This window comes from Lycium barbarum, chromosome 1 (genome assembly GCF_019175385.1).
Source record: "Lycium barbarum isolate Lr01 chromosome 1, ASM1917538v2, whole genome shotgun sequence".
Classification (NCBI taxonomy): Eukaryota; Viridiplantae; Streptophyta; class Magnoliopsida; order Solanales; family Solanaceae; genus Lycium; species Lycium barbarum.
The window spans coordinates 59,896,696-59,908,176 of NC_083337.1; the positions used below are offsets into that span (position 1 = coordinate 59,896,696).

General features: G+C 38.8%; 1 protein-coding gene across 1 annotated transcript; it reads right to left on the bottom strand.

Moving 5' to 3' along the window:
- Positions 1-4,756: 4,756 nt before the first annotated feature.
- Positions 4,757-10,954, bottom strand: LOC132611941 (uncharacterized). The gene is made up of 5 exons (XM_060326298.1): positions 10,736-10,954; positions 10,558-10,650; positions 10,169-10,288; positions 9,145-9,451; positions 4,757-4,866 (listed from the first exon to the last, which is right to left on the bottom strand). The coding sequence occupies exons 1-5, from the start codon at positions 10,775-10,777 to the stop codon at positions 4,757-4,759; spliced, it is 672 nt and encodes a 223-aa protein (XP_060182281.1). The 5' UTR covers positions 10,778-10,954.
- Positions 10,955-11,481: the final 527 nt, after the last annotated feature.

An 11,481-nucleotide genomic window follows, 5' to 3' on the forward strand; every position in this document is an offset into this window, starting at 1 on the left:
CCCAAACCCCGTGGGCCGCGACTGGTACCCTAACTGGGCACCCATACGTACCTACCTGATCGAACTCGAACCATACAGAGTTTTTTTTTTTTCAAAACAGAAGTACAGAAGTAGGCCGATACAAATACGGCGTGCGCGTAACATACATATATATACATATACCTGAACACGCAGACATTTACAGATAAGCCGATAGGGCTAACATACAGACGGAACCCGTAACCCACACATCTATCTACAGGCCTCTACAGACATACAGAGTCATATGACGGGACAGGGCCCCGCCGTACCCAGAATATACAAACATACGGAGTACACAGAAGACAGAAGATATATACCAAAAGATATGCTCCAAGTCAAAGGAGCTCTTCAAAAAGCAGAGTCGGAAACCTACGCGGGCGGCGTATCACCTGGTGCGTCTGTACCTGCGGGCATGTAGCGCAGCCCCCGAAGAACGGGGGTCAGTACAGAAAATGTACCGAGTATGTAAAGCAGAAACGTAACAGATATAAACATAGTCCGAACTAGGGTCACAGAAATATAACGGGCAAAATCATAAATCAAACTGACGGACAGAGTTATGATCCAGACAGACATACAGAATCGTGTTACACACAAATGAACAGAATTATAGTTCGGACAGACAAACGGAATCATGATACGGACAGACGAGCAGAATCTGGATCCATACGGACATACAGAAGCAGAAGCCATACGGACATACAAAAATAGTCGTAACACAGACGGACAGACAGTAGTATGACGGACAGAATTATGCATGCAGAGTAGCACAGAATCATACAAAATCATACAAAGGCGTGTGCTTTATAAATACAGATGGCACACGCATATATTCATACAGATCCCGGCCCTGTCTGGGGGCGCGGTAACAGAACCCGGCCCTCTTAGTACGGGACGCGGTGGACAGACAGAATCAAATCAAATCATATGCCATCCTGGCCGCCATCCCCATACACAGATCATACAGACATACAGATCCCGGCCCGTACGCCGAGGGACGCGGTGAACAATGCAGAGAAATATGCACGATAACAGAACCTGGCCCGGGTCGCAGTGAAAGAATGCATTGAGACAGACACGAATCGATAAATGAGAAACCACCTACCTACAGACTCAACATACAGACTCGATCAATCGGAAGGGTGCCAAACGGCGAGCCAAAATCAGAATATCCAGATAGTATGCATAGCACGCGCTCATATCCTAATTAGGAAGGCACGACAGATTATCAGAATGGGATGCTCGGATGTTCAGAAATAATATTGTATAAATTACACAAAAATATCCATAATATTCACAAAATAATAGTTCAGAAGTTTTTGGAGAAGATCGGACCAAAACAGAAGTATTTTAAAAATCGTACCGGAAGTATCGGGCCTTGTGAGCCCACCTAGGACCAACCCGAGGCTACATACGTAAATTACTGATGATTGACCTTATGAGGTCACCCATACTCATTCGGAAGTGTTCCGACTCCGTTTGGGGAAGTTTTGTACAAAATCTCACTTTAAGGGCAATTTGCAATAAAATAGTTTCAATTGAATTGAAGGAATTGGAGCGGTTTTCCGTCTCGAATTCCAGGGAACGGAGTCGGACCTAGGGCTCGCGGCCGAGCCTACCACATCCAGAACATGCCTAGGAGCGTATAGAAGTGCTTCACATACCTCGATGGCGCCTTATGCTCGCTCGGCGTCAATCCAAATTTCGTCCAAAATCTGGAAATGGTCAAGTTTACCATTGGGTTAGTTTCATTCTTTCAATACTCTATCTTTACACATAATTGCCTACCGAAATTTCGGCAGCATTTCCTCTGTATATACGACATCCCCGAGACTTAGCTCGGCTCAATTCCTCAACACAACAGCCCAGAGAAAACATCCAAACAACAACAAACATCAATAAACACTAATTCATACACTATGGCATTATTAGCCATCTTTCGACACAACGAGTTATTTTTCGTTTTAAACTTGCATTTCCAACCAAACTTATTATTTTCATATCCATTATCCATCAAAATCATTACGACACACATCGGAGGCATCCATACCATATTCACATAACATTCATAAGTTACTCAAACATTCAACTTCCTATCAAATCACTACCTTCCCAATCTTTCCTAACTTCCAACATACAAGTTCATAAACACATTTTCATATTCCAAGTTCGTTATCATCAATCACAATTTCAAGACATTAGGCTAACGCAACATACTTTCCGACAACGACTTAACAAACAATTCTTCGTTTTGGCTTAACCATTATCCTTCAATCTACTTCACAAAGCCATAACACAATTAACATACAACCAAAATCAAATTCACATCCCATATTACACATAGTACCATACGGCCAACATACTATATTTTCCAACTCTCACTAATTCATCCCACTTTCCTTTCTAATACAATTTCCACCATACTACAACTAACTTACACAAGAATTCAAACCATTACAATCATGCAATACATATATATGCATTCGGCCACCACCCATATTTTTTTTCAACATACAAAATTTCCATGTTTTTCCTTCATTCACACATACTACAACATACCTATATCATTTTTAACACAACAAAAGCATGGAATCCTTACCTTTCTTCAAGTTCTTCACTTGGGGTTGAAGTTGTTTTCTTGCCAAAATCTTTACATCAACTTGTAGATAATCTTGTGCTTAGCAATAATCTCTCAAGAGAGGAACTTTTTAAACCCAAGAATTAGCTCCAAAATTTTTTTTCTTTCTTTTCCTTTTCTTTCTCCTCTCACCCGAACCCTTTTTTTTTTTTTTCTTGTTTTGATCTTGTTTCTTGAATGATCTTGTGATAAGGATGCATATATTTATCACATGGTAATTATATAACAACCATGGGCTTGGGCTATGCCTTGTGGCCGGTTGGGCCATTCCCAATTGGGCCTCTTTTCTTATTATTTTTTTTTTGAGCCCACTTGGCTAATTTTTGTAATTCATGGAACAAGTTTCCAAAATTCCAATTTTTGCCCTTGGCCTCCTTTCGTAATTCCACACCAGGGTATCCCTAACTTACACATTCATGCCAAGTAAGGTCCAATTGTGGCCTTATTCATCACAAGTCAATTTATCCTGAATTTTCCGAATGAACAAAAATGTCGGATGTAACAATTAATCACCTAAAAATAATATTTATAATGTGAGGAGGGGCATCTAGAGCGGCCGTCCCTTCTGCCAGCCCAGTTCTTTCATAATTATTCTTGGCTCTTTCGCTTAAGAATTCACGCAGGTGCCCTCTATTTAGCAGTCCTACTACCTCCTCCCGGAGATACATGCAATCTGCTATCTTATGTCCGTGCGTGCTATGGAAATCATACCATACGGTTTGATCCTTAGAGTAGGGATCAGACCGAAGGGGTTTCGGAGGACGAGCCATTGGATGAGTCCTCAACAAAGCCGCCATCTGTACCTCACCAATCCTGAAGTTATATTCAGAGAGTTACGGGTACTCCAAACCCTTTGAAGAAGAGCCGAGGGAATTGCCTCTGTCCCGGTTCTGCAAGCCCCGATTATTCCTGCTTTGATCGCCCTTCCTATCTGAGTTTGGTTTTTCCAGGGAACGGTACCCTTGGTCACTGCTGGGTTTTTCTAGAAGAGCGTATGGCTGGAACCTAGTTTTTGATGAATTTTGGTTCGGCTCAACACCCTTATCCGCCTTACGAGGAATTTCTCTAGCTAGAGTCCTCATTAAATCATCCTCCACCTGGATGTTCCACTCGTACCTATTATACACGTCTTCCCATGTTATGGCTTGGAATTCCAAGAGATTCTCCTTGAGTTTGCGTGAGTAATCCGAACTTTGAGGATTCAAACCTTTGGTAAAAGCTTCAGTGGCCCATTCATCTGGGTCTGCTGGCAATAGCATCCGATCCTTCTAAAATCGAGTGACGAAGTCCCAAAGCAATTCTAATTCTCCTTGCGAGATGCGGAACATATCCGCTTTCCTGGTCTTCACCTTCCGAGACACTGTACGTGCCTTGATAAAAATATCTACCAACATGGCAAATGATCCAATCGGCTGTTCAGGCAAAAGATAATACCATGTTAAGGCACTCTTAGTCAATGTCTCGCCAAATTTGTTGATCAGGACTGATTCTATTTCCTTTTCCTTTAGATCGTTTCCCTTGACCGCCATACTTTATGCCATTATGTTCTTCTGCTGATCTGTTGTCCCATCATACTTAGGCATGTTCGGCATTTTGAATCTTTTCGGGATCAACTCCGGTGTGGCCTCGGGTTTGTATGCCAATTTGATGTACTTCTTCGCACCGGACCCTCAATGATCAGTGGAGCCCCCGGGATTTGTCTTATTTGCCGATAGAGCTCCTTAGCGTTCTTCTTAACTTCTTTGGCAGTCTTATCCATCTTGCTGGTGATATCTATCATGAACCACAAGACCTGCACCTAGAAAGGGTCTTCTGGGGCATACTCGCTTCCTGACACGTCTCCGTTCTCAGTTTGGCCTCCCCCGGGCATGTTGTTGCCGTTTGCTGGTGCCAAGGGTTTTCTCCGGGAGTTCCAATCCCTGTGCCTAGGTTGGATGTAAGTGCGGTGATCATCTGCCTCATCTCTTCCCTCATTAAATGTTGTTGAGCTCTCATGATCTGCATCGCTTCATCAAGGGTTTCGCACTGGAATTTGATCCCTTGTAGTTTGCTGGGTCTAACCCCACCCCCTCCCTCCGAGGCTACACCATCCACGTTCTAGATCAAAAGATCAACTGCTGTAGGATCACAGGGAAGGCCATCTGGGGCGATCCACTCATTGTTAGCATTGTTTCCGGTAGTTTGATTATTGCCAATTCCTGACATATCTAAAGCAGACAAAATTCAAAAAGGTTAGTATAACAGATAGGGATATAATGATACCACTACGTACTGTCCTGGCCTCACGGTGGGCGTCAAACTATTTACCCTTAAAACGCTATAGTTGAATTTGTATACGTAGTCAAGGACACGTGGATCAATATGACCAAAATAACGAGATAATTAGCAATAGCAAGGAAGATTAACGAAATATAATTAAAGAATAGTTAAAATAGTTTGGGCCTTAGAGAAGCTTTGAGCTAGAGTCTCCGGGCAAGTGAGCAGTTGAAACCTTGCTAAATCGAATTAAAACAAGAAGAAACTAAGAACAATGTAAGTATGAAGTATTTCTTGTATAAAGTTTCAGATGATCTTTACAATGGAATGAGAGTCCCTATTTATACTTGACCTAACGGCACATTCCATGAATTATGCCCCAACTATTATTACAAATTAATGTTGTGGTAATGATGGGAAAATAAGGGGATAATAATGCTTATTAATGCTCTGTGGAAGGCTCAAAAGTCTTTGTGTAATGTATGACCATTTGCCTTTTTCAAACCCTTTCAATTTAATGTCTTTCGGGACAAGGAACTTTGTCGAGGCCCCAGTGCAATGTGAGTACCTCCGAGGACGCTTCATGCTGACACGGATCCAATTCAACCTTAGCGACACGTGTTACTATAACATTCGTCCAGTTGTATCACACGAAATTTTCCCAATACAACTATTCTGGTGTAAAAAAATATAACTTGCCATAAATTTTCCTGAAAGAAGAAAAACATATAAATAAAAAATTATTATAGTAGCTTTTATATTGTCTTTGGGCCCGTGCAGACCATGGGTTCTTTCCTACTAGTCCAATTATAAACTTTAGCCGGGGGAGGGTGGGTAAAAACAAAAGGAAAAGAAACATAAAATAAAAGTTGTGTACAATTAATGGCTGACAATCACGTGATGATGTATACAAATATGGATGATGACCTAAAGTAAGATCTTGCCTTTACTTTGATCGAATGAAATAAATTGCAATGCAAAAAATCATAATAAATGCATTAATCTTACATAAAACAAATTGTAGTATATGTAAAAAGTAAACTCCTTTGCTTTAAACAACAAGGCTCTTTTCTTGACCTAAGATATTTCCCAAAACTAACAAAGTAGAATCAATCATTGGAATTCTCAATGACTTCATTTCTTACAGATCATTAGGGGCTGGATTCCTAGAAATGGTAAACCCTTACTCATGTTAAGGAAAAGGAAAATGACAAACTCCTGTTATCTCTATCCATCTAGATAGTACAAATGAGTATTATTTTTTATGAATCAACAAATGACCTATATTTCGTGCCTTTGATGATATTCTCTTGCAATTATGAATCAATAGGAAATCACAGTCCATATTCATAGAATTTGAGATAATGACTATTCCGTACATGCTAGTCTAAGTATACTTGTGACGATCCAACAAACAACGTGTAAACGAAATTAACTTTTCGAGATAAATATTGCGTGTATATATGAACTAACTAATTTACGTATTTTGCTGATCAAAAGAGCACCTTGCCATATGCGTTAGCCAAACTTGAAGAATAGATCCCACCATATGTTTTGAAGAACCAATGATGAGGCTCATTCTACCTATTAACAACTTTTTTTATCTTCAGTATATCGAGAGTTCAGTGACCTGATTAATTTGAATTCAAGGTATAGATCTACTAAGGAGAACAAAATGTTTCATACTAAAAGGTGTTCTTCAATTGCAAGGATCAAACTCGAAAGCTCTGATTAATAGTGGAATAATCACAACCACCTTACCATCCCCAGAATCACCTTTAGTTTTCTTACTTTTATGTTATAGTATGTAATAACAATTATTCATTTCATTTTATACGGAGTTGTATACTGTTCTAAGGTATAGAAGCTAATAACTATATGCTTGCGTCTAGTGACAATTTTAGAATTTAAAATTATTTTATAACTTTGTTCTTATGTGAATCCCTTATTCCAACTTTGCACGTATACATGACATTATGATGACAATTCTTTCAAAGGTGCAGACATGAATTGCTCGATAGAACGAGAAAGCTCAGGTATAGCCCAATTTTGCAGGATATGGTAAATCCAAAGACCCAAAAGGAGACTAGGCCACTGGTGAATGGGAAAATTTCATAAATACTAATGAAATATTCCATAATCTATAACTATTAATTAAATTATATGATCTACATATATACCAGTCATGATTACTTCTACAAAAAACATAACCCCAAATTAAGGATTCCCTCTTTTGTTGTAAAAATCAACTAATTTTTTTGAATGATCCCTAAATTTAGTTAAGCACAATAATAACTATCAAAATCCAATGGCATTCTTTCCTAAAAATACTTTCATCTAACTCCCTCTTTCTCCCTCTTAACTCCCCCTAATCCTAGGGGTGCTTATCAGTCGGTTCGGTTCAGTTTTATATATTATCGGTTTGGTTTATCGATTATCGATTTGTGAACATGCTAAATCGATAACCAAACCAGTAAGATATTTGTTATCAGTTTTCGATTAATCAGTTAGCGGTCCTTCACGATTCGGTTTTCGATTTAACCCATAAGAAAATGCTCCTCTAAATGTTTTTTCCTTTCTCTTATTTTCATTTGTTCATAATACAAAATTGATACATTCACTAGGTTCCACTTAAATTGATAATAGCAATTAACAAAAAAATTACATAATTTTTCTGGCTTGATAGACATTTCTTCCCACCAAACTCTAAAATAAAAGACTCAGATTCTTAACAAACGTCATCAACTATCAAAATTTTAGAAATATGAGGCCAAGGTTTAAATTCAAAGTCTCAAATTCAAAGTCTATCTTCCCTTTCAATATTTGCGCCAGAAGGAAAAATAAAGCCACTATTATAGATAAAAATATAATGTTAATATGATCTTATTGGGTTACTGCTTTAACCATTAACTTAAACCTAAAAACTGGAAACCAAACCGATAGTCCAATAAAAATTTTACAAAACCGTTTAAAAACTGTTAACCCCATAACCCGACACCGATAAACCAATAACATTTTTTTCCTATTCAGTTTATCGGTTAAACGGGTTTTTGCACAACCCTACGTCCTTCTCTCCCACACCCTTAGGATATATATTCTTCTTTTAAAAATATTTAGAAGACAAATTTCAAGGGAAGCGCAACTTTCTAATGACTTGTGAGTCGTGGCAAACACTACTAAAAAAAAGAGGTTTTACCGACCTCAAAAAATGGCTATTTCCGACCTCACGGGGTCGGTTTTGGCCAAAACCCGACCTCAAAATTAGGTCGGAAAAGAGTGGGTCGGTAATGTAACCGACCTCATGAGGTCGCAAAAAACTGACCTCACGAGGTCGGTAAAAGTTTTTACGTCGGATATTAATTATATAAATTACCGACATCATTAGGTCGGTAAATTATATTAATAATATAATGATATGAGTTTAACGACCTCATGAGGTAGGTAATTTATATGATTATGTAATATATTGTTTTAGATTTTCGTCATCGTGAGATCGGAATTTTACAATTTTTGCAAAATATTTACAGAAACCCGACCTCATGAGGTCGGTAATTTCTAATTTTTGGGTAAATTTTACAGAAAACCGACCTCATGAGGTCAGTAATTTACAATTTCTGGGAAAATTTTCAATAAAACCGACCTCATGAGGTCGTTAATTTATAATTTTTTGATTTTTTTTTTCAGAAACCGACCTCATGAGGTCGGTATTCTGGAAAAAAATTGGTGTAATCTAACTACCATTCCAGCTGCTCCCTGTCAAGATAAAAATAATTTTATATTCAACTAAAACCAACTCAAATAGCAGCCAACAATTCACCAAACTACTACAAATACATAAAACAATTAAGCTACTTCAACAAACACATATACTACAACAACCAATACATCAAATTCCATTCGAAACTACTTCAAAGTTAAAACGTCATTCAAACATTCAAAAGAGACATTAAACTACTTCAACCTTTGCAAACATCCACAAAATATTAAACTAATCTACACTAAGTTAGTCTACAACACTAGACTACTTCACCCCTCGCAAACATCCACAAAACACTTACACAATCCACAATTCCACCACAACATTAACATTCAAGCATGCCTTTGCGTGTTTGACACGTGAGTCCAATCATCATCCGCACCACTAGATTGAGTATGGGGGTTACGAGCATCATCAACACATGAGGGAATCCCCCTCGAAGCAAGTAATGCGTCTAATTTGGCCCTCATACCGTCAAACTGCATATCCCTTCCCCTCTCCCGTTCCTCTGAGGTCTGTAGTTGTCTAGATAGCTCAGCAATCTTTTGCTCTATGGCCATGGCACTCACTCTATCAAACGACTTGGTATTACAAGAATGTAGGCCTTCTAGGGGCGACCGGTATTGACGAAATGCACGATGTGGCATTCCGTAAGCTGTGCCAAACCTAGTGGGACCACAAACACTCTCAAGCCACCTTTCCTCCATTTGTTCTTCTAGCAGCTGTGTGTTGGGTGGCTGAGTACGAAGAAACTCCGCCTTTGAATGTTGATATTGATTCTGAAATTAGAAAGTAAATTAGCAACCAAGTTAAATCTCGAATTCAACAGAAAAAACTATCAAATATTTAGTAAACAACCAAAATAGAACATGGTTGAAATCAATACTACTAACAATTCAACTAAACGATGGTTGAAATCATTTGGCTAATTTCTTCCTGATGAAAATAGTGAAAATAAGAAAAGAAATATGTTGAACCCGATTTTATTTGACTACATAAACAATAATCATTATTGATACCATCATGTAAGTATTTTCATTTCACTCAATTGTTTCTCAATTTTTGGTGAATTATATACTATTTTGCATATTAGGCCATTAGCTGAATGTTATATTTGATCATTGAAGTTTTTTTTTAGGTTATATAAATGTTTATTGTGGCAGTGACTTTAAAAAAAATATTTGTTAACTACTAATTTTACACTTCACTTTGTTATCATGATTCCAGCCATTGTCAACACAAGCATATTTTCCTACTAAAATACTGTCAAGATGATGTGAACTAGTACATATAGATTTAAAGCCTCATAGCCATTCTTTGATTACACAGTTCCATTATTTATCTTACCGCTGCTCTACTTCTGTGATAGAAGAAGATTCACTGCTCAGTGATTAGGAGTTGATGCAATGAAAAATATTTTCTCTCACATGTGACTACATATTCAGTTTACTTCAATCCATATACAAACTAGATGAAGTAGATAAAAGGAAGCTTACGTAGGTCCGCTCAGCCCGTTCCTCACACCACTGGTCTGGATCATTAGTGTTTGCCTTCTTCTTCACGTGAGTGATCTTGAACGCCTCATCTTGAGGCACTGGCGTCCCCCGTTTTAGTTCCTACAAAAGAATAAATTTATTAGACATAAAGAAAATAAAGTAAATTCACAATCCTACAAGTACACTTAAGGTAGACTTGCCAACTTCCTCCTCACGGCCTCTTGGCTAATAGCCCCACTAGTGTGTAGGGAGCCACCCTTTGTCGAATTTCTAGCCTTCTTCCCTATGTCACTTAGTTTTAAGAATCTTTCATTAGTTGCCCAGTAATGAAGTAGCTTGGCATAGTTTTCACGAAGGATCCACTTGGGCTTCTTATTAGATTCACGAACCCTTCCTAACATGTCACTTAGTAAGCGCTGAGCTTTCTTCTTGAAGTTTTGGGCTAGCTGCGTCTCATGTTCCGGGCGCCAAACACATTTTTCCTCCAATGAAAATTTAATGATTTTATTAATAAGGAATCGATCAATATAACCGGATTGTACACTTAAAAATAATAAATGCATATACCTTAAATGCATAATAGATCTGTCTCTGGCGATTTGGTGACATCTGGCCCCAAGTAGGTGAGTCTTTAAATAGTTTTTCTATCTCATCCGTAAGGAGTCTTGAATCTTTGTCTAGTAACCAACTACCAAAAATATAAAAATTAAACACTTAGAATTGATTTAGAGCATAATCTTTTGATAAAGGCAACTGGTGATAGGAGCGCTTCTAGCAGAAGGAAACTCATACCCGTATCCTACAGGCTCGATGATCAGTCGCCTTGATGAATCATAAGATTCCAGTTGTGAAGCACTTAAACCTCCACGTAAGTCATTCGCGGTAGGAGTGTGAGGCGCAGTACTAATTTCTCGAAGATCAGGACCCGTTATATTGTACTGTTCAATAGATGATGAAGAATGATGTGATGCGGTCGGACTGGGAGTGGCCGTCGGAGTACCACTAGACGTAGCCTGCTGAGATCCGGAAGTATACCGAGTGAAGCCCTGTGGGGTAGGATAACCTAGTGTGGACATCATCGAGGGGCTCTGGGGAGGCGCCTTAGTAAAGCCCTCGCGTAGAGCCATATAGGGCCGACCAAAGTTGTATGGAGGTGAAAGACTATATGCAATGTCGTTCATAAGGGGATCATGAGGCAATGGAGCACAACGTGGTAGGAGATGTGGCGACGGACTTCTATCTCTAATCACAAGGTTTTGTGGTGGTCTCTGGGAAACCCCGTCTCCTTAGCCTTCTTTGTTTTCTTACCCTTT